The following is a 25,128-nucleotide window of genomic DNA, read 5'->3' on the forward strand; positions in this document are numbered from 1 at the left end:
TGTTCGAAATGGTTAGATTTAGAGCTTGTCGAATTATAAATACACATATTTATTGGTCAAGGCAGTAGGTTGACATCCAGATGTCTTTAGTGTTTTGTGTCGTAAAGTTGGTGTCTCTTTCAAATAATTAAAATGTGTAAGCTTGCTTTTATTTTTAATTTTATTTATACTATGACCTAAATTTTACGGACACCATCACGAGTTGGTTGGTCGTTATGGAATAACCGTTTCATAAATGATATTGGATATGTTCCTTACGTCGTAACTACAATCCCCTTACGACGATACGGGGATAAACATTGTTTACTGAATTATTTTCTATAATATGTAACCCCTTGATACCCTTGTCAGGTGGTAGTGTAGGGGTACATGTATGTTAAATCCTGACTATTGAAAAACAAATAAAAGATAAAAAAAAACTACAATCCCCTTCCTTTTCATGAATATGTCCTACCGCATTAGACCATTTACCGGATTTGTTATAACATTAGCAACACGACGGGTGCCACATGTGGAGCAGGATCTGCTTACCCTTCCAGAGCACCTGAGATCACCCCTAGTTTTTGGTGGGAATCGTGTTGCTTATTCTTTAGTTTTCTATGTTGTGTCATGTGTACTATTGTTTGTTTGTCTTTTTCTTTTTTAGCCATGGCGTTTAGTTTCGATTTATGAGTTTGACTGTCCCTCTGGTATCTTTCGTCCCTCTTTGAGATCTTTTATTCATTTAAAATAACTCACCTGACTGCATGTAATGATAAAACGAATACTCTGTAATCTTAGTAACTTCCATACACATGTAGTAGTAGTAATTTCCAGACGCACCAGAAATAGTAGCAAGTATTGTGTCAGACGTTCTAAAGTCAAATGCATATCCTCCATATTTACCAATCGAAAAGAAATTTTACGGGCATAATTTCTGTACCGCTCAGTTTTTAATTATACTGTCAAGTAAAGAATATACAGCATTTAATAGTGTACCTTTAATTATGTTTGCGATTTCAGAGATTAATCAAAGTGTTCTTCATATTTATGCATGTTTGTTAATTGCAGATTAACAATAAAACTAAAGCTATTAGAAATACATTAAAAGGAGACAACATACACAGTGTGCTAGAATGTTGTTTTACAGTGATGGAGGAGCTTGAGGGTCACTGAAATCTAATGATTTTTTTAGCTTTTCTAGTCTGAATAAAAAAAATTGGTTAATGAACTAAAACCGCTTTTATGGCATTTCTTATAAATGAAAAAAAATGTCATCTACATATAGATGTACATCAAAATCACAAAAAAAAATCCGAGGAATATTCAAAACGGAAAGTCTCTAATCAAATGGCAAAATCAAATCATAAAACTCATCAAACGACTGGACAACAACTGTCATATTCCTGACTTGGTACAGGCATTTTCAAATGTAGAATATGGTGGATTGGCCTGGTTTTATAGCGCTTAACCTCTCACTTGTATGACAGTCGCATCAAATTCCATTATATTTTAAACGATGCGTGAACAAAACAGACATAATAAGTATCATAGTCAAAATATGGGTACAGCAGTCATCACTGTGTCTCAATCTCAAAACAAACAAATATTTAACAAAAAGCACAAAAAGCATCTGTCAACCTTAAACCACATGTATTGCTTCGCATGTTTGACGTCATAAAATATAAACGTCACATAGGAAGAAATATAAAATAATTTTGCCGTAAACAATTTGAACTAAAAGACAAATTGAAAGAATTGAAATTGCTTTGTTTCATAAAACAAAATGCCAACGTATACGTAGATACAAGTATTTTGTCTTAAGGGAAGGATGAATCCTTCTTTGTAAAGAATCACTCTGATTCAAACAACAAATTCTCTGAAACTGACATTATCAAGATGCTCTATTTTTTTATTGACAACATATTTGTTACGTTTTGAGGGCGTGCATTTTAACAGACTGTCGGCATTCCTATTGAAACAAATTGTGCCTCTCTTCTTGCCGACTTGTTCCTTTATTATAATGAGGCTGACTTCATACAGGCTAAAATCATCTTTAAATTTTACGGACGCCATCGACCATTGGTTGATCATCAGTTTCACAGATGATATCAGATATGTTCCTTGTGTCGTAACAACAATCTTGTTCCCTTTTCACGAATGTGACCTAATTAATTAGACTATTTAACGGGTTTGTAATAACATAGGAAACGACGGGTGCCACGTGTGTAGCAGGATCTGTTCACCCGTTTGTAGCATCTGCGATCACCCCCAGTTTTTGGTGGTACTCGTGTTGATTTAGTTTTCTATGTTGTGTCTTGTGTACTATAATTTGTGTTTTGTCTTTTTCATTTTTAGCCATGGCGTTGTCAGTTTATTTTCGATCTATGAGTTTTACTGTCCCTCTGTTATCTTTCACCAATCTTTCAAAGGTCCTGTAGTTTAACCAAATTGAGGTACATTAAAAATCATAAATTCTGGTAAAACTTTAAACAAAGAATGATAAAGCAATCCATTTAATAATTCAAACCTCATTACATATTTGTTTCCACTAGTTATATGACAGATTAGTTGTAGTTCCTTGTCTTGTAATGCTGTACTGGTTCAAGTACATTACAGTTCCACTGCTGAATTCTACCTCGATGAATGTATTGTCATACCAGGAACCGGTCATATAAGAAGGCAACGCACAAGTTCCACCTAAAATTTTAACAGAACGTGTTCTCAAACCCAAAAATAAGAGAACTCTGTGTAACTGATTCATTCTCTAAAAAAAATGATAAATAGCTCTATTTTGTATGACTCGAAACACAAATAATAAAAGTATGATTGTTCCCAACAAAATCGAACAAAGTCGACTACTCACCAAAACTATTGATGAAACGAAAAATCATTACAATAGAGAAAATCAAATATGCTGTATAAGACATTTTGAACATTACGTTCTATTTGTAAACTAAAGCTTTCAATGAGTTGTTTACTATTTACTATTTAAAATGTATATTCTCGTAAGCGATGTATATCTCTTTTGTTGAAGAATAATTGAAGTAATTTAAATCTTTTCATCTAATTAATACTACATGCAAACTACTACGCAAGATCGGTAAATTTAAGATTTGGAAAAAATGAATGACCTAATAGTATCGATTGATTTATATTTCAAAACAAAGTTATCATGGTATTTTTGGGACGTTTTTCATAGACAGAGAATTATTTGAAAAAAAACTGATGGTATTTGTTCTCTATTTCTACGTCTTTTTGTCAATAAGAAGCCTGTCCCATACTATCACTTCCAAACAAATTAATGTAGTGTTCGATATGACGACACTGAAGGAAAGTAGACAGATTTCCTATTAATAGATCAGATATTTACATAGGCAAATATTTGATTCCATTACACAATTCAACCTATTGTGTATTCATGTGTCCTAAACACAATAAAAGTAAAAAAAACATTTCCTCTGGTTTAAAGAAAAGCGACGAAAAGACAAAAATCACCTCCACAGGATAAAATCAAAAGAGTTAAGGTTAAGTAGCAAGATTCCTATATTTGAACACAAGACAGTAAATAAATATATGTATTAAGCGTTTGATGTTGCATAACAAATTGATTGTAAATAGCAAAACTCAATAGTGTGATGTTAATCTCCTATACACATTGTTATCGAAGTTGAAATCTTTTTCTTTTTCTTTTGTTGCACAATTCTTGACACGTTTTTATGAATGGTCGTGTCTATTTCAATATCCATTCATATAGAATTCACGCTTTTATTTCATATAAAGCGAAACAAATTACTGCTAAAAACAACAATGATATATCATAGCTGCCTGTGGAATCCCTCAAATTTAAAGAATAAATACACGATATCAAGCCAGCGAAACGTTATGCTCTTTTAAATGAACTTCCATAGTATACGTTGTTCCATCATTTCGATGGGTTAATGCAACAATCTCGTATCTAGAAGTTGTGACTTTTCAGAAACCGACATACAAAGTTTGACTGTAAATGTAAATTCTATTTTACTACAGAAATGTATTAAATTAACATAGATTGCAAAAATAGACATAGTTACTATCCTTTTATAATTTGATGCTAATTGGTTGTCAGATAAAAGATATAATTGCACTTGAAACGTTTAACGGATATATGCATTCCATAATGATTAAAAAGTAATACAGATGTTTGTGTCACAAGGTCATTACTAGTGATAACAGATTTAAACCTGTGTGGTATATCATATTCTAAATGTTGTTTGGTAAGCATCATTGTATTTGCAAGCGATAAGAGATTGTTGAATTTGAAAAACGAATTAATATAACTAATTATTTTTTATTTGTTTTGAATTATATACTGTAAACAAATTCAAAATAATTAAACTTTGTTAAGTTTAAGTAAATAAGATATAAGATGATGTAATTACAGGGAAAACTATACACAAAATAACCACGGAAAGTGAATTAAAAAAAATATATAATTATTTATGAACAAAATCATTTTTTTTGACGAAATATTTTCCAATTATTTTTTTGTTTTTGTTTTAAAAGGTTACATTTAATTTAAAAGAATTTATGGCAATGGATCCTTTTTATTTTTATAATAAATACTATTCTTTTCTAAAACACATGATGAAATTATATACACATAAAGAAATTGAATTTATTAATGTATTGTGTGAAGTCATTTTCACTGAATCTTAAAGAAAAAAAGACAAAAGTTCTAATAGAAAAAGATTGGATGTTGTTAATAAAACAAAATATAGTAATTTCAAAATTAAAATAATAATGGAGGAATAAAGGCTTATTTAACCTTTCCCTTTAGAATATTCCTTTTCTTCCAAAATTGAAAACTTTCTTATGTTTCCTTAATTCAACATAAGTGGCAATTAGACTAAAATAATTCCATGTACTTGATTACAACAAAATATAACACAGCAACAATCAATGAGTTTCCTAAGGTTACGTGAATGGAAAATAAAATGCATAATTCACTATATTAGTTAATGTTATAAATGTCGCAATTGTTCTTCTTCCTAATATTCCCTTAAGTTGTATTAATATAACTGATAAACCAAGATTGTTAGATTGTTTTTGAAGACAACTGATGCAGTTTCCAGTATTAATCATTATTCTTTTTCAGAGTCAATTTCATCCTCCTCAAAATCCGGATCTGGGAGTATATTTGGTGTTTTGTTGTCAGATTGTAATCTTTTGTAGAGGCTGTTGTACTCTCTTGGAATAACACCAGTTTTACAATGATTCAGTAAATCTTTCTTCTTAGCAGCAGATACTGTCTGTTTAGCTGTAAATCTCTTAGGTATCTCCATTACATTTACATGATTTACGGGACGACCTTTTCTCGTCTTTTCTATAACTTTCAGTGACATAGTTGATTCCGTATCAGGTTTTACAGTGATATCAGCCTGTTGGATAGTTGATTCCGTATCAGGGTTTACAGTGATATCAGTCTGTTGGATAGTTTTTTCCGTATCAGAGTTTACAGTGATATCAGCCTATTGGATAGTTTATTCCGTATCATGGTTTACAGTGACATCAGCCTGTTGGATAGTTTATTCCGTATCAGGGTTAACAGTGATATCAGCCTGTTGGATATTTTATTCCGTATCAGGGTTTACAGTGATATCAGCCTGTTGGATAGTTGATTCTGTATCAGGGTTTACAGTGACATCAGTCTGTTGGATAGTTGATTCCGTATCAAGTTTTACAGTGATATCAGCCTGTTAGATAGTTTATTCCGTATCAGGGTTTACAGTGATATCAGCCTGTTAGATAGTTTATTCCGTATCAGGGTTTACAGTGACATCAGCCTGTTGGATAGTTTATTCCGTATCAGGGTTTACAGTGACATCAGCCTGTTGGATAGTTGATTCCGTATATAACGAAAGTTACAGCATTATAAAACTGGGGCATTGGAGGAATAAAATCTTTGTATTGTGCTACCTTAATCATCAATTTCTTCGCCTGTTGAAACCTTCAAGATTTTTTTTCTCAGTACTGTTTTGTTTATATAAAGGGAAGTAACACTACTACTAACCGTGTATGAAATAAGCCCCGCCTCCCTTTGACCCAATATAGAATATAAAGGGACATATCACCACTACTAATCGTGTATAAAATAATCCCCGCCTCCCTACTAACCTAATATCAAATTTACACAGTCTCCACGAGAACGCTTTTAACCAATCATATTCCTAGAAATGTAAAGGAGGTAAGATAAAATTCAAAACACGGTTAGTAGTGGATTTACGAATTCGTCACTGTTTGTTTATTAAAAAGTATTGACAGTTCTGTTTAATATTGTTATATCAAGGTTGTTGATAATTAATAGTTATTGTTTGCATTATTGTTTGGGTCAGACCAATTGAAGAAGATGCTTAAAATTGAACACTTGAACACTTTAATATAGAAATAAGAAGATGTGTTATGATAGCAAATGAGACAACTCTAGTCCAAATTCAACAAATAAAGATAGTCGGTAAGATACATGCGTTACATAGTGTGATAGTGAACTAATATGATATACACGGGGTCAGTAAATTCCATAAATATCATATAAGGTCACTAGCACACTATGTAATAAATAATCCTGGTACCTTTGATAACTGTTAAGGATCACAGCATCCTATGTTCCGAGTAACCTGTCGAATCATGTGACGATCTCGAACTTCTCCATCTGCAACCTTTGAACGCCCCTGGGACTTAAAGCATACATTCGGCTTTTCTACGCTCTTTGGTCTGGTTTTTGTCTCTTTCTCCCATTTGCCTTCTCAATTTTATTCATGTTTATTGGTTTATCTAAATTCAAACTATGAATTTGTGCAGTTTGTTTATGTTCGATTTTTTCATCTTTTTTTACGCTTCATGTAACTTGATAATGTGCTCGCCTCCCGAATGTGTGTTTATATAAACCACCATTACCATTCAAATTTTGTGTAATCCACATTATGGAACAGAATGACCAATGACTTGTGTTGTTATTTTTAAATTCATTTGAATAAATAAAATTAACCAGTTTCGAGAAGGATTGCTGTCTTATTGAAGAAAAATTTCTGCTAAATATTTTGTTTCGTTTTTTTTTTTTTTTTGCAATAGGTTATCCTGCGATCAATGATAGGGCTATTCAGTGTGTCAGAGGTCAACTGATAATCAACTAACGACTGCGGGGATGAGGGTCGGCTTCCTTTATTCCAAGATCAAAAGAAAATGTAAATATCGTGAAGTATTTTGAATCAATACAATATCATATTCATTCATAGCTGTTACAATAAATCCGTTTTTTTTGGGGATTCGTTTCCTCTTGGTTGGGTTTTTCTTTTTTGGGTGGGATTAAAGTATAACAATGCGATTTAATGTGTTATTTTAATAATATTATGACTTTTGTGAGTTATTTAGAGATAATTGCTTCTCCTGTAATTGTGTTTATTCTGTGTTCAGGAATCTCTTTAAAAGAAAGAAATATATAGAATGGACTTTTGTTGACTTCTCGTCATTTTTCTTGTGACCATTGATTTTGGTTTGTTTTTTTCTTCGACTATGGTTCTTGATTGCTTTTTCACTCAATTATCTCACCTTCGCAATAATAAGCAATAATAGAAGTCAGTCTTATCGTCTGTACTTTGATTTTGTATTTAATCTTTTTTTTATTCTTTTCAATTACCTTTTGAATGTATATTAAATACATGTATTAATTATTTACTGTAAATATCACCTGACACCAGTTAGAATTCATCAAATCTACAAAACTCAAATTTCAGTTTTTAACCAAGGTTTGCTTTAAAATAGCATTAACAAGGAAGTTAAAACATAATCGTTTGGTGTTAAAACAGTTTAAATGAAATTAAAGAAACGTTGCAATACTTTACTGTTTTATTTGTTGTTAGTTAAAGTGATCCAAAGACACACTTCCACCGAGGAAATGACATTTTATAATTGGTATGTAATTTCAGATTTATTAAGAGTTTGTCATAAGAGGGAGATGAAGTTTCATGCAATGAAAAACTCTTCCTGTAAGATCTTCCTTAGACCATAAACAACTTATTCTACGTGTTTTGTGCAACATTTTAGTTTTACGTCTTATACAAACAAACCTCTTCTTTCCTTCACCAAACGCTCACTGACAATTGTATTTCAATTTTAGAATACTAATTTACATTTCGACGTTAATGATATGAAAATGAGGGTGGCAATGATATTTTCTTTTTTTGTGTTCTTCATCAACAGTAATATGTTTGGTTCCTGTACACAAAATTCGTTGGATATGGACATACAAGAGACGGAAATCGCAGATATAAAACTGGAAGTTAACGTTATGAAAGGAAACTATCATGATCTACTGAAAAGAGTAATAGATAACGAAAATACAATTGAATCGTTAGAAAAAGATAAACAGTATTTGACAAATGAAGTAGAAAACTTGAAAAGACAATTATCATGCGAAATAGAAGTGTTACATAATATTTCTGGAGAGCATCAAAAGGAGCTGAATGAAACAAATTTTGAGTTAGATCACACTGGTCATTCTTTCAACAAGACGGTTCAGGAACTGAGCTTTAATGTTGATGTGTTAGAAAATAAGTTATTGAGTCTAGAACGGGAAAGGTATGAGGAAACTCTTAAAAGATGCATTAATAAAACTGGTAGGTATAGTTACTTTAGATATAGTGAGTGAATATTCATAATCTGTCTTATTAAGGGCATCCGATACAATTTCAAGGGAGTTAACTCTTGGCGCGACGTCAAGCGTTTAAATTCCCGCAAAACGTCACTATTTTACGGGACGTAATGCGTGTAATTTACCGTAATTAGAAACGTAATGTGGATTTTGCGATGCTCCAATTTCTGTTTCTCCCGCATCTAACTTCTACACCATTAATATTAGTGCATTTGATTCTGACAGGATAACAGTCTAATAAAACCATAAGAAATAAAACACATTACTGTTTCTCTGAGATCTTCAACAAAAATCGTATAGTTACAATCTCAAGATGACTGACCCTTTTGGTGTAACTAATATAATGCATGTTAATTATCATTTTTGATATAAGTAAGGCGCTACCTTAAATGCCAGCTTAATACCAATACTATGTCCTATAAATTGATTAATTGTTGGTTGCTTAAAGTCCAGTGGCAAATATTTCATGCAAAAATTTTGACGGGACGTATTATGGTATACAAATGTCCGGCTTCCGTCTGTCCGTCGTAAACACGGTACAGCATATTATCCTAATGTCATGGTTGTTTTTTTCATGATGGTCAAACGATCTGTATTCTTTTTGGTGAACTTTTTGAGTAACCAAAGCAGGGGTGCTTTTTTCACAGTCCTCGCTGTATCTTTTAAAGGATAGTTGATATTCATTCATTTTCGAACGTGATTCGATTACTTTATGTGAAAGATTTTGAATGATTTAGTCATTAAAAACGCTCTGATTCAAGCTTAAATATGAAAAATCTATCAAATATGCCAAAAAAACGTCAATTTTCAGATGGTTTTTGTCAAAAATGAAAGTGGCCGCATCCGTGTTCATCCTCAACCATTATATATGTTTTGTATTATCATCAAATACAACTTACATTTCAATATTATGAATGAACACGAATGCGGCCACTTTCATTATAGACGAAAACCGTCTAAAAATTAACCAAAATGCTAACATTTTGAAGATTTCAGTAAGATAGCATGACTTAATGATGCTAGAACGCGATATTTGTGCATTGTATTGTCAAAAACAGCTCATATTTATGTAGCAGAAGCATTTTACTTTCCAAAATATAGCTTAAAGATTACATTTTCACAATTTTCTAAAACTGCTATATTTGGGGCCAAAAAGGGGTCTAACTGAACCTACTCCTTTGACAAGAATACAATTGAAAAATATAATTAACCATAAGGACCGAAAGGACAGACAGAGGAATGACCGTGCGATTTTTATGTACCCCGCAATGCGTCTCGCTGTGGTGAAATATATAGTTATAATTTCCAATAAAATTACGCATAGGTAATATCTCCAGTCCTCTCGCTATTAATTCAACCGTTTTTGCCAAATCAAAAATTGAAATAATTATGGTATAGTTTCTCTGTCTGGACAAAAGCATCCTTTAGCATATTGAAGATTCTCCTTTATAAGTTTTTGCTTTCTTTTCTGACAACAACAAGAAAGAAGATGTGGTATAATCGCAAATGAGATGTAACTCTCCACAAGAGACAAACATGACACAAACATTAACAACTATAGGTCACCGTTCGTTCTTCACTAATGAGAAAAGCCCATACCGCATAGTCCGCTATAAAAACTGTGAATTTTAAAACTGTTTAGGAGCCTCCCAATTTTATTCAATTGTTATCATTGACCCGAATAAAAATTTAATTTTATGAATTAATGTGAAATTCTAAAAAGTGATTAAAACGTGAATAGAGAAATTTAAAGGAGTATTGTAATGAAACAGCAGCCCACCAACCAAAACGAAGCAAAAAAAAAACAAACATCTAGAGGTCAACATATGGTATAAATTAATACATATGTTAATACACGAGTGTGTACAGTACCTGTATGTCAAGTTCTAAATTGCCGAGTCTTTAATTTTAAAAGCCGTAAAAATTATCAACAGTCCGTAATCACTTTTCTTGAGATATTTCTCACTTAGACCACAAACAAAGAGATGTATTTATGATTTACATGATTTTTTTTCCGAAAACAATATTACCTATTTATCGGTAGCTCTTTACAAGCATTATTTATACATCTGAAAAATGTCGCCGGTAATTTGCAGCGATAACATATGGATAACGTCGAAAAGGTCTGCCAGCGACGTCGTGCACTTTAGCGCTAACGTTGAGGTTACAAAGGGGGGACGCAATTTTTAGGATAATTCGCGGTTATCATAGAATCCAGCACGGTGACATATATTTTTTATTTGAGATTTGGAAAAAGCATGACAAAATGCAGTTTATGCAGAAAAATGATAAAAATGACATTTTCAGTAGCAAAACTACAATTGCATGAACTTACGAAGATTTATGAGTTTGACTGTCCCTTTGGTATATTTCGTCCCTCTTTTATTACCACTGGGTTGATGTCTCTGCTGGTGGACATTTTGTTCCCGAGGACATCATCCGCCCAGTAGCAAAACTACAATTGCATGAACTTACGAAGATTTATGAGTTTGACTGTCCCTTTGGTATCTTTCGTCCCTCTTTTATTACCACTGGGTCGATGTCTCTGCTGGTGGACATATTGTCCCCGAGGACATCATCCGACCAGTAGCAAAACTACAATTGCATGAACTTACTTATTTATGAGTTTGACTGTCCCTTTGGTATCTTTCGTCCCTCTTTCAGGAACACTTTATTTCCATATTTTTTGGATTAAAAAAATACCACTTTGAGCATCTGGTCCGCAAGGACAAGCAAGGCTTGAATAATTGTATAGTCATTCGTGTAGGGATTATTTTTTTTACTTATTGTCACTTATCACAGCTTCAAATTGAACTCGATTTCAATAATTTACGACGAAGAATATATGCTCCAAAAATTTTATAACATTGCCTACCTTTTTTACAAAATTGCACAAATCCCCAATTTTTAGCTTCAATTTTCTCGAAAACGAGCACGGTGACCTATGTTTTATTTTGTGTTTTATTTTATAACTCGCCAAGGCCTACAACATATTTCAAAACTATAAAAATGACATTATATCGAAAAACTGTATCGGATGCCCTTAAGAGTATTATTCTATGGGGAATTCTTCGATCATAGAAATATAATTGCTTAATGAATCAAAGGTAGTACGCATGGGAATTGTCAACCTCACAAGTTTGATGACATTGTTGCACAAAATATTATTTTAGGTTTTATCTCAAACACGAGATAACTAAAAAAACTAAACAAAACAAAAACCAGCATAAAAAAAATAAATGTTTAAAATAGGCGTAACCATTGCGCAAAAGTTCAGAAAGTAATATTTATAGATTATCGACGGTTTTTCGAACGGGACGTCAGACACGCGAAGCAATGTTTGATAGATGTTTTTGTGCGTTTTGTAAAATTGTTTCTTTTAAAAGTGTGATACAATGATGACTGCTGTACCCATATGTTGACTATTTTATTTATCATTTCTGCTCTGTTCACACATCGTTGTAAAAAATAAGGGAATTTGATGCGACTGTCTTACAAGTGAGTGGTTTAGCGCTATAAAACCAGGTTCAATCCACCATTTTCTACATTTGAAAAAGCCTGTACCAAGTCAGGACTATGACAGTTGCTGTCCGTTCATTTTTGATGTTTTTTGTCATTTGATTTTTTCATTTGATTTTGCCATTTGATTAGGGACTTTCCGATTGAATTTTCCTCGGAGTTCAGTATTTTTATGATTTTACTTTTTTGTTGCGTTTCTGGGATAGAATCGCATCGATGTACAAGCCCTGCGATTATGTGTTGTCGAGAAACATCCTGATGGGTAAAAGACTAGCTTTAATGTCTGACATACAAACAGTGAAATATAAAAATCGACTTTTGGGAAGAGGTTCTCAAGGCTACAACATAATAATAATAGAATCTTAATATTGCAATATAGTTTGTAAACGATTTTTTACGGAAAACATATAGTTTACCTCTATAATCAACAATGCAAGAAAATGCGTCTTTTGAAAGAGAACAAAATGACTCATTAGATAATATGTTCTATTTAACAATGTCAGAATACTAACAAAATTACATTCATCTTTCTTACTTCTTACAAGATAATCTCGTCAATAAAGTCATTTACTGATATGATAATCTTTCCAAGCAAGATATCTTTTTATAAGATGATCTCGTCAATCAAAATATTGACGGCTAGCATCTTTGTTTGATTTGTGGATTAAATGTCATAAAGACCCGTGTCTGATCAAGAAAACAATTTAGTGAAATACTCCAACTTTATCATTATATACTGGAAAGCAATGTCACAAATTCAACAATTATTTTTGTGTACTATAGAAGTGGTCAGTGTTTGTACATTTGAAACAGAAGTGGAAGAAAACTGTGTATTCCATAATGATGAAACTGGACTGGACAAAAAGAACTGGATACGACATTCGGTAAGAGCTGTACAGATCAAATGGAAACATGTTAATTGTGTTGGAATGTAAGCTAGACAAATGAAAAAGCTTTACTCTGCTCCAACATACGAGTAATAACAAAATCAATAATCAGTAAATGACAAATTCTAGATCTGTTTGAGTATGGGGGGGGTTTCTTTTTTTGTTTTGTAAATGTTTTGTGGTGACTTGTCATACAAGTTAGAGGTTAAGATAGATAGCTACAAAACCTGGTCAAAACCACCATTTTCTACAGCATAAAATGTCTGTACCAAGTCAGGAATATAACATGTGTTTTTAACTCGATTGATGTGTTTGATCTTTTGATTTTGCCATTTGATAAAGGACTTTTCAATTTTAATTTTCCCTTGAGTTAGGTATTTTTGTAATGTTCCTTTATCTAATAAGTTATTTGCTTATTAACGCATCTTCCTGCTTATTCTGGTTTATCTACAGATATTTGAAAAATTGATAGAAAATTATCTGGTTGTAGATCTGTCTTATACTTAAAATAGCTGAAATTCACTGTTATTCGTTCAAACCAACAATCCTAATCTTGCAACGCTTCCCCGTAGACAAAAAGAGTAGTACTGGATTCGACAATTGGGAACTGCGACACCATATGGTTGCAATGACACAAATTGGTGGTATAGGTATTTTATCTTGTCCTTCCTGTAGCTCAATGAATGTGATGAAATTTTCAACCCTAAATACTCGATGTAGTCACATTCATGGTCATCGCCATTATCCATCACCAACTGTCCATGATATCTCTATTGATGACTTGCAGCCATTTATACAAAAGCCGTTAGGCATTCGTCACATTCGAACGAAGTTTTAATTTTTTTTCATTCCTCCTTTCAAAATTTCATTCTCTGTTCAATGAATGTTTAAAAACCACTTTTACAAACCCTCATTCAAACCAATACAAACTCACAGCTATCATTCCAGATATTGCAAGTCACAGACTTTTCAATCTAGTTCGCATTGTAAAAGAGAAAAGACCCTTTCTTAAACTTTCCTTTGTCATCAAAGGTCTTGATTCCTTCAGCTTATGCAATACCCTTCATCATAAGTTAGTTCAATCGAAAATACCTTCCTACTTTAAAGATCAGTCTGTAGCAATCATTTCTTATATCTATGTTCCAGACCGTATGAGTATTTGGACCGTACGCGTACGGTCTGGACCGTATGCGTACTTTTTCAATATACGCATACGGTCGGACCGTACGCGTACGGTCTGACTATATTTTAAAAAATTGGTCAAGTTTATTAGATACAAATGTATATAACAGATCAACATAACTTATATCTCAAATTAATATAATAAGTTGAATAGTTATTGAAATAAAAACTTAATATTTTAACTATTTGTAAAAAATCAGGCTCATTTAATCTGTTTATCTCTTTTACTTAGCATGTCAGTAATTCATTAATTACAGCCCAGTATGTTTATTGAAATTGAAGTTATCGGAAGTAAACATAATGTGGGATTACAATTGTTTTAGAATATTTAGGAACTTTACAAAAAATGCATATGCATAGGAACATGCATGAACAAAACATGTTAATGTTAAAAATAGATGACGTTCCTTGTGGAAGCAAATGTCATCTTGGGCCAGAGTAACAAAATAGGATTCACGGATATAAAATTTTACATATATTTACTTTATCCACCTAATTGTAATAATAACAATGTGCATAACTAAAAATAAATATTTTGATAAATGTTTGTTAACATTTAATCCATATGATCCCAAAACATGTATGGTCAGCTGGACCGTACGTGTATACTCATACGGTCAGACCGTACGCGTATGGTCGGACCGTACGAGTATACGTATACGTCCGGACCGTACGCGTACGGTCCAAATACTCGTATGGTCTGGAACATATATACAAAACCAATTGCAACTAAAAGATTTAATTACAAATACGTTTTGCATGATCTCAATATCGACAACTTCAAGTTTAAAACTCGTGATTGTATCTGTGCTAGTTCCCCATTCATTAATACTCCAGATGGCTACGTTATTACCGGTAAATTCAGCATTGTCTATAACATTTCCCTGCGAAATGTGTTTTTCAAATGTCTGAGATATAGTGACCCTTAATCCATCAATTGGAAACACAACTTAGGAATACTGACGAATTCAGTCGAAGCTTATGCCAGGCAATGAGTTAAACTCGAGAACTATGAAGTAGATACTCATTCCGAATAGATTAAGGCTGTGAGGTCGTTGATACAAATGAGAATTAAGAATTAAAAATCAATACCCGTGCTACGTCAATCTGTAAAGACCCAAATGTTGCAAAACACTTGTATAATCTCCATGACAAATGTCTTGTTGTCCCTGCAGATAAAACCCAAAACAAAATCATTGTTGTGTGTAAATTACATTACATAAACTGCTTGATAAATGAATCAGGTATGACAATTCACTTGGAAACTCAACATATACCCTCACGACACTTACTAAAGAGTAAATCCTGGATAATCATAGGTCTGTTCTATGTTCCTTTTGAATTTCAGCAAAAGATGAAAAACTGAATCTTTCATCACTGTATTGTTTACCTTAACTACATAAGTGTCCTTACAACCAACGGAATATTGCTGGGTTTTTCAAGTGCTCTTTCTAAACTATTAACATCAATCTTATCAGCAATCAAAGCCGAGCTTCACAGTTATCGTGACACTGCCTATTATAGAGGTAGCGTCAATCAGATATGGATACTTAAAAGTTCGAAAGATCTTTTAGACAACATACAATCTAAGACTCCTATTTATTGCAATAATATTAAAACATTTGACTTTTCTACACTTTACAAGTATTCCGTGATATAGATACAATGGATAAGCGTTGATTCTTGAAAAGGAAATCATGAGCATGGAGGACGAATGCTTTATTTTTCATGAATCAACGCTTATCCATTGTATCTATAACTTAAACTATTGTGTTGCTCTCTTTTCAAAATCAAAGCCTATTCTTAATTAGAAGGTATTGTAAGTGAGTTTAAATAACCATGCAATCGTGTCAAACGATGCATTACAATAAATTAAGTATCACAATTGAATGGTTAAAACAATACAAATATAACACAACACGTCTTCCCTTAAAGATGTTCATATTATCAGGCATCTGAATATTATCTGCATTTACAAAATAAGACATATTCGATCTTATTTCTAATAAAATTGAGAATGGATATAAAGAATGTGTCAAAGCCGGAAACAACAACACGTCAAAGAACATATATATAGTACTAGTATATATATTAAGCATGTTTCCGAAATTTCAAACAAGAAGTCTACTTCTAGATACATCACCATTTTCTAGCTTAGGCATTTTCGAATAAACATTTGTTAAATTATGTAGTAAAAAAGATGAAATCATACTGTATCAATTTATAAATCAAAAATTAACAAATAGAATGTAATTATTTTCCTTTCAAACATGTGTAATAGCCAACAATTATCCGATAATATAACGATAAAACTCGCTTTTATTAAACAAAATATCCATAATAACTCACAAATTAAAACAAAAGAATTCTATTAGTGAACATAAATCAGTAAATTGGCCAATTCAAACCTAATGAAATTAGGAACATATAATTTGTTGAGTCCCTTTCAACGACGGATTTAGGAAGCATTGGTTCTAGAAAAAGAATCCACGGTAAATAAATAGCCTGGTTTAACTATTCAAAACTTTCAAGATATATTGAAAGAGTTGGTATTGCTTTGTTCCTTAACAAAAAGAATTGCTAACGTAGATACAAGTATCTAATCTTAAGGATAGAGAAATCCTACTTTGTAAAAAATTACTCTGATTCAAACAATATTTTTTTATGAAACTGACATTATAACGATGATTTCTAGGTTGAAGAACTTCTTAGGTAGAGAAAAGAAGTCACCAATATCCTTTGACTTTACTTTCCGCTATACAGATGTTGGTAACTCACCAAATAATTTAAAGTTATGGGACGATGTTGAATGCATCTATCCCATCGAACTAGAGATAAAGGATACAACAGATACAGAAAAGTCTGCCTCGTATCTTGACTTACATCTACAAATCGACAATGAGGGTCGGTAGAAAGCAAAACTTTACGACAAAAAAGATGATTTCAGCTGTCTAATTGTCAACTTTATTCATTTACTTGAAATTAAGGGTTACTGCAAAGAATTTCAAATGGTGAAGCTGAAATCATCCCTTTTACGGACGCAATCACGAGTTCGCTGACCGTTGCGGAATATCCGTTTCACAGATGATATCTGATATGTTCCTTATATTGTTACTACAGGTAGCACTCCACAGTTAGAAAATAAAATTAAAAATGAGCCACAAAATGATTTATCATCTCCTATGCCTGGATTTCTAATACAGTAACCTAACTGTTTGTGTTGTACATGCCCATATGTATGTAATCTGTATCTTCTATAGATTTGATTTTCAAAAGTTAAAAGGGTGAAAAATAATTCCTTTTATGTGTATCCATGACAACATTCTGAATTTATTAATCATATTGCAAAAAGGGGGGTGAACATGTCACATATCCCCCAACATTTGGATCAAACTAGAATTCCAATGCCTTTGAGTGATACCTTTTTAGAAATTGTTGACATACATCTTCCTAATGATCAAATAAAAAATGGGATTTTTTGTAAAATCTATTCACAAAGTTCGTGCGATAAAAAGTTGAAAAAAAAACATTACAATAATTGCCGGACCAATATATGGTATGGACATACAAATACGGACTGTCATACAGAAAAAAGCTTATATTACATACATAACATAATCTTAATGTTCATATAAACCCAATACGAAGGCTATTTTAATACTCAGCTATCCAAAAATGAATTTTATTGTACACTAGCTCTCATATTTGAAAAAATTCACAGCGGCCAAAATGCGAAACTACACACCTAACTGTGAAGTGCTACCACAACCCCGTTCCCGTTCCCTTTCCATGAACGTGACCACCAAATTAGACTTTTGGCCTTGCTTGTAATAACAGGAGCAACACGTCGGAGGCCACATGTACAGCAAAATCTGCTTACCCTGCCGGAGAACTTGTCCAGTGTGTGGCCGGGTTCGTGTTGCTCAGTCTTTAATTTTCTATATTGTGTCTCGTGTACTATTGTTTGTCCGTCTTTTTCTTTTTTTCTCTTTAGCCATGACGTTGTCGGTTATTTTCGATCTATGAGTTTGAATGTCCCTCTGGTATCTTTCGCCCTTCATCTTAAGACGAATTATTTCATTAACTTTTCAACTAAGACTTCGACAGTCATCTACTTATTTTATTTTTTTATAAACCGCCTACGAGAGTTAGTGGACATTATGTTTTCTTTATATACGTCTGCTGTTGTGTTCAATCATCCGTTCGTCCCTGCGTATTTAGTTAAAGATGTAATTTCTTCGTACTTATTTGGCCTTTTATCATTTTTTGATTCGAGCGTCACTGATGAGTCTTTTGAAGATGAAACGCGCGTCTGGTGTTAATATAACATTTTAATCCTGGTATCTATGACGAGTTTATTTATAACCACTGGGTTGATGCCACTGCTGGTGGAGATTTATTTCCCCTATAATATCATCAGCCCAGTAGTCAGCACTTCTGTGTTGACTTGAGTTATCATTGATATGTTCATATTTATTAATTAACTGTTTTGAAAATTTTGAATTTTTGAAATAATAAGGCTTTTCTACTTCAGGAATAGATTACCTTAGCTGTATTTGGCAAAACTTTTGGAAATTTTCGGTCCTCAATGCTCTTCAACTTCGTGCTTATTTGGCCTTTTAACATTGTTTTTATTCGAGCTTCACTAATGAGTCTTTTGAAGACGAAACGCGCGTCTAGTGTTAATATAAAATTGTAATCCTGGTATCTATGATGACTTTATATTCAATATTTAACAAGTTCATACACAAGTTCATTGTGATGTTACACTTTTAGATTAAATGCCAAACAACGTGTTTGATTCTCATTACACGGATGGTGTTACATAAAATGTGAAATCATATTTTATCTTTGACATATTCCCTATTTCTATTCTCATTCATTTATCCAGTACCTTCTACGGGCTATGGTTTTGATAAAGGTGGTTAACTATGAAGTAGTACACTTATTCATTAATGTGACAACTATATGCTGCAATGCGGTTTTAAACCTGATTTTACAGTTCACTTTTCAAGGCAAAAAAGACAATAGTATATAAAACACAACATACATAACTATAGACTGAACAACACGAACCCAAACAAAAACCGGTTATAATCTCAGGTGCTCTGAAAGGGTAAGTAGATTCGGTTACGCATGTGTCATCCGTTTTATTTACCAGGTGAAACCTCAAATTCGGTAATCATTTTTCTAATCAAAACTGATTTGATATTTTTATAATTCTATCTTTTTGTATATCAGGTTGTGTTTGTTTTATAGGGCGAAACAGGTTCAAGTAATACAGGTCCAAGCAGAGCAATGACTGGTACTTACTACACGTATATTGAATCTGGCAGTATGGATTACTTAGAAAATGCTCTTCTTGTATCAAACATTCTCCAACAAGGTGAGTTGGGTAAAAATAAAATAGTAAAAAAAATAAAGAAGTTCATACAATGCGCAGGTTTATTCAGTGTTTTATATTTGGGAACAAGAACTAGATGTGTATACTGTTTGAATGATACTTAAAGATTTTACTGAAATTACTAACCATAGCTAAAAGCAATTTTTCAAGGTAACATCAGTAAAAACACAATATTTTGAGGAATTTGCCTATTGAAATAATAATAAGCCTCGCTTAGACAATTCAAACAAAGATAGGGACAAAGGAATGTTGCAATCAGAGCTCCGCAGACATGCATTGCTCCAAGATGTAGATTTGCTGGAAAACACATTTGAATCTATAAAGAATACAAATCCGACTCAATGCATGGAAGAACAATAGTATCAACTCTAAGACAGATTTTGGGATAATGTCACCTTAAAAACAGCAGTGAAAACACTGCAATTGCTGCCTTTAGCATTCCTGAATACTCGTCGACATCTTAGTCGAAGGATTATTTAGCGACATTTAGCATCACTGGAATTCGTGCCAGGAGTCTGAATTGGAGACATTGTATATACATAGATATGGAATTTGTCAAAAGACAGGACGATATTACAATTGCGATTGGCATATTGGTTACGTATATTGTACATTGATAAATCTTGCACTTCGACGGAAAAAATACTGTTTTGATGTAGGAAGACTAATATGTGTGACTAAATCCTGTCTAACCGACGACCAAATATGTGGCCTTTGACGGAAATTTAAATTCTAAAAAGTTATATGACATTATCACGCTATACGTCCTTCCATTTAGTGATGCAATTGTTGGTATGCTGCACTTACATAATGCTCCGGCAAATAAGACGTTCCATGCCAAGTCTGTATCTTCTTTATATTTAGTAATGAAATATTAATTGGGGATTGGTTGAACAGAGAAGTAAAAAAGACGACCTCATTAATCTGAAAAACTTCATCAGCTTTGTGTTTCATTTTAAGGAGCAGTAGCAAACAAGTCACACATAACAGACTTTGAGGTGAATTCGTCAGATTTTGAGTTTTTGAACATTCATTTTTGAGTGGGCTCTTTGGCACTCTATTTTCCTATTAAGCATGAACATCTGAATGAAAAAAATGGAAGTACAGGGTTCATAGCCATGAGCACGAAAAAGAGGGGCGCAAGATACCAGAGGGACATACAAACTCATAAATCGAAAATAAACTGACAACGCCATGGCTAAAAAAGACCGACAAACAATAGTATGCAAAACACAGCAATGAAAACTAAATACGAACCCCGTCAAAAACTGAGGTGATCTCAGGGGCTCCGGAAGGGTAAACAGGTCCTGTTCCACATATGGCACTCGTCGTTGCTCTTTTAATACAAACCCGGTAAGAAGTTTAGTTCTGTAGGTCAAATCTTGAAAAGGGGTCGGTATTGTAGTTACGACATAAGGATCATATCCGCTGTCATCTGTGAAACGGATATTCGCAGACGGTCACCCAAATCGTGCTGGCATGCGTCTCTATGACTTACTTCATAATGAATGCTGTATCATTCGTGAGTTTTATGTGTATTAGCTTTATATTTCATTTTATATAATGTCAAAGTTTATTTAGTTTTAGATAGGCATGAAAAAGGATGTGCCTAAATAAAACTAATTGTACATTTGCTCTGTCACAGGTGTCAAGATGTGTTTGTCCTTTTATTACCACATGTACGGGAGCACCATAGGGACATTGGAGGTGATAGTTATTTCTTCGGGAATCAAACAAACCATCTTCACAAGGTCAGGCAATCAGGGCAACAAATGGTATCATAAGAAGCTGTACATTCAGTCTGCATGTAATGTACAGGTGGGTTGCTTTACAAATTTTAATTGTAAATTGGATATTATATATTATGTTGGATATATGTAAAACTATTAAACTTCTTGTCGTTATATATCATATTTTATGTAGATCGGTTTGTCGTTGTATATATGACAGTTGTTTTCCATCGATTCGTTTGATGTTTTTTGAGATTTTGATTTTGACATTTGATAAAGGTCTTTCCTTTTGAATTTTCCTTGGAGTTCTGATGGGTCTTTTCCTTACTTTTTATGTACCATGTACATATTTAGACTTAGCCTTTAGTATTTACCACATTTGTATAATTTCAGATTATGTTTAATGCTATTGATGGACACAGTTCTTATGGAGACATTGCATTGGACAACATTATGTTGTTTGCAGACGAATGTGGTAAGTCAAAGGTTGAAAGTAAGGAAGGTCGAAAGAAATGACCTTGTTGAAAGTAAGGCAGGTCTAAAGACATGACATTGTTGATTTTTCTGGTGTAATGTATGTATGTACTGGTAATTGCCTCCGATATCCGAAGAAACCCTCAAAAGCTGCGAGGGCACAGTGGAATCCATGTACACTCCCTATCGGGATTATTGGAGATGTGTCACTAACGTATATTTTTACGACAATTATTTTTACAATTACACTCAATCCCCACCCAACACAAAGGGAGTGCTAGGACACCGGGAAGTCTGTTATTATGGTGGAGGAAGCCAAAGTACTCGGAGAGAACCACTGGGACACTCGGTGGAAACAGAAAACCAGAGAGATATCAGAAAATTGATCTCAAGGTCAAAGTAGGGGACAACGTTGACCAACAGAGGCCCCTTAAGTACCCATTCTAGTTAAATCTCCGGTCTGGGTACCAGAGATGTGTGTGAGAGGGTGAAAATTACCCTTCTGATGTACTGATATTTATAGCATCCCTAGTGAGAATTGAAATCGGGACCTTCAGCACTGTAGCTAACGGTCTTAACCACTAAACCACGAACTCACACTTAACTGTACTATGACTAAGACTTCTTTTGAAATAAGTTATGGATTTAATCAAAATCATTGCTGAGCTGAAATAGCTTTTAAATTAAATTCAATGGCAAAGTCAGGTCAACCCATTAGTTTTTAGACTTTGGTTAGCCAATGAAGCTTATTGTCGACCCAAAATCCTACTATTCATGTAATATTAGAAACACAGTGTACGTAATATGAGATATATATAGGGTCTGATAATTCCATATGGGATTGGGGCGAACCCATATTGGATTTACTGACCCTACTTGTATCGTATTATATTACTTGCACACTGTGCACAGAATTTATCTTATCGACTATCTTAACGTGTGGCAATTAGGATAGTGGCCTATCAAAGTGTTCAAGTCTTCACCATAAAGAACCTACTTCCATTGGCCTATACAAAAGCAGTTGTAATTTGTTTTCTTAATTTACTTCAATCGTTCATCATCATTTTTTTCTAACATGACTTTAAATGTATTTATTCATATCTAATTTATGTTCCCTTTTGGATTCCAAAAAAATACTAGAATAACAGTGTTTAGTTGACAGCAAGCGACATATCTTTACACTACTGCATTAATACGATTGACTTTTTTTTAGGAACACAGACAATCCCACCTTAACACTGACGATGACAGTATTTGTGGAAATCAGAAAGATCTTACTTGATGCAGAACATGAACAATTGGCTTGGAAACACTAACTTTAATTTTCCTGCTTAAAACAAAATATGTGTTTTCTTTAAAATATGCTTATCATACTTATCATACTATTTTTGAATAACTCATTCCCATGTTTACTGAAGCGACAGTTTTCAAAATTGATTATTGTGTCGGTTATATGTCGCACTTTATGTCCGATTCTCTTCCAAAAACCAGAGACTTTATATTTCGCTTGTCTTTGAAATGGTTTCGGCATTCCGGATGAAAGTACATCCATAACAGTGCTTCGGATGTATGAATTTATATACAGCGTTATTTTTGTTTACTATAGCATTAGGTCAATACCGCTGCTATCATCGGGAAATACCACTCCAGCAGCGATATTGACCCAGAGCTGATCAGTAGTCAGTACTTTCGACGTTTCGTTTACAATTTATAACATCATTCGTAAGTTTTGGGTCTATGTGATAGATATTAAATTACGACATAGCCAGATCCATTGTTGTATATTAATTTGTGCTCACAAGACCACCTAATTCTTGAATTATTACAAAAGGAGTGGACATTGTGCATCTTTCTACCTTTAGGGGAGTGGCGAATTCTTTTAAACTTGTAAATCCGAATGGGGATATCCTTGGAATTTACGATTATGATATACTATCATTGCAATCCCTTTTCGAATGTTTAGTTTGTATGAAAGCGCACCGTTCGCGTTGAACCTTTTAACTTCGTATCAACGTTAGACATGTAAGTTAGAATGATTAGTTGCTCACTTGTTTTTTTTTTCTCGCAAACTCTCACTGTCAATCTTGAACAAAACTATCAAACTATGTCACTGCCATTTTGGCCTCAATGTTTTTGAAAGTTTTAGTCCGTAGTATCAATACATTAGATACAGTGATTACTAGAAGTTAAATGAAGACTCCCACTGATTGTTAAATTATGATTTACGTAATCTCGCATATAGTGTACGCATATTTATAAAGGACGTGGCTGCGTATCTTTACATGCAAGTTTTGTATTCTTTCATAAGACTTCCGTTTAGCATAATTGGAAAAACAATTCTGTCGGTTACACGACGGTAACTAGACAAATACATGAAATTCGGAAATATTACTCAGTTTGCAATGTATGATCTGCTGAAGAATACCCCGAGTCAGAGATTAAATCATGCAAAAAAATAATAATTCAAAAGGGAGCTGCCTGTTTATCAATTATGGCCAACATTTATGGAAGAAATCAATTCAGGAATACTGGAGGAACTGCACGATTTGAGAAAAATTGTCCAACGGTAACTCTGATTCCGAACGACAAACATGAAAGTAAGGACAATAACAAGGAATTATCCCTTATGCGTCAATATGTTAATTTTTAAGGTAAATTTTCGGTAGATTTGGCCCACTATTCCCTATTCTGTTAAACTCTACCACTGTGACCTATGCATGTTAAATGTCTCGTTCTTCAGATTTTGTTATCAGTTTTGTAATTTGTAATAATGGGTGTGTTGTTTTCTATTGAGTTCATGAGACAGTATGTGTCAGTACTAGTGACATACCAGATAATCACTTTTATCTAATGGAACCCCATCCAACCCCCTTTTTCTATGAAAAACAAAACTAGTTATATCATGAAATTTCGTTTAATAGTTTACTGTACAATATTCATGATCACATATCGGGATCTAAATTTTCATTCCAAGAACTGTTTTATCTTTTTTATTTTCTTGTCAAAATTTGACAAATATCCGCAAACTTGTGATAAAATTCTTAAGTCACAGTCCTTAAACCAAAATGAATATAATGTTGAAATCAGTAACACTAATCTGAGGAATAAAGTATTAGTAGATAATAGAGTATTAGCTATCAGGTTACAATCCTTTGTTGTCATTTTCCCCGAGTTTGCTATCTATCAAAATTTCGTTACTGTTTATGCCTTTATACTTCGATAATAGACAAAAGTAATCAGCAGAATAACCAAGAACACAGCGGA

At 33.2% G+C, this 25,128-nt stretch overlaps 1 protein-coding gene across 1 annotated transcript; it reads left to right on the plus strand.

Annotated features, from left to right (window-relative positions):
- The first annotated feature begins 8,039 nt into the window (after positions 1–8,039).
- Positions 8,040–23,239, plus strand: LOC143049883 (MAM domain-containing glycosylphosphatidylinositol anchor protein 1-like). Its single transcript, XM_076223643.1, has 6 exons — positions 8,040–8,633; positions 12,971–13,071; positions 19,516–19,642; positions 21,306–21,478; positions 21,784–21,865; positions 23,078–23,239. The coding sequence occupies exons 1-6, from the start codon at positions 8,165–8,167 to the stop codon at positions 23,098–23,100; spliced, it is 975 nt and encodes a 324-aa protein (XP_076079758.1). The 5' UTR covers positions 8,040–8,164; the 3' UTR covers positions 23,101–23,239.
- The last annotated feature ends 1,889 nt before the right edge of the window (positions 23,240–25,128 follow it).

This window comes from Mytilus galloprovincialis, chromosome 10 (genome assembly GCF_965363235.1).
Source record: "Mytilus galloprovincialis chromosome 10, xbMytGall1.hap1.1, whole genome shotgun sequence".
Taxonomy (NCBI): Eukaryota; Metazoa; Mollusca; class Bivalvia; order Mytilida; family Mytilidae; genus Mytilus; species Mytilus galloprovincialis.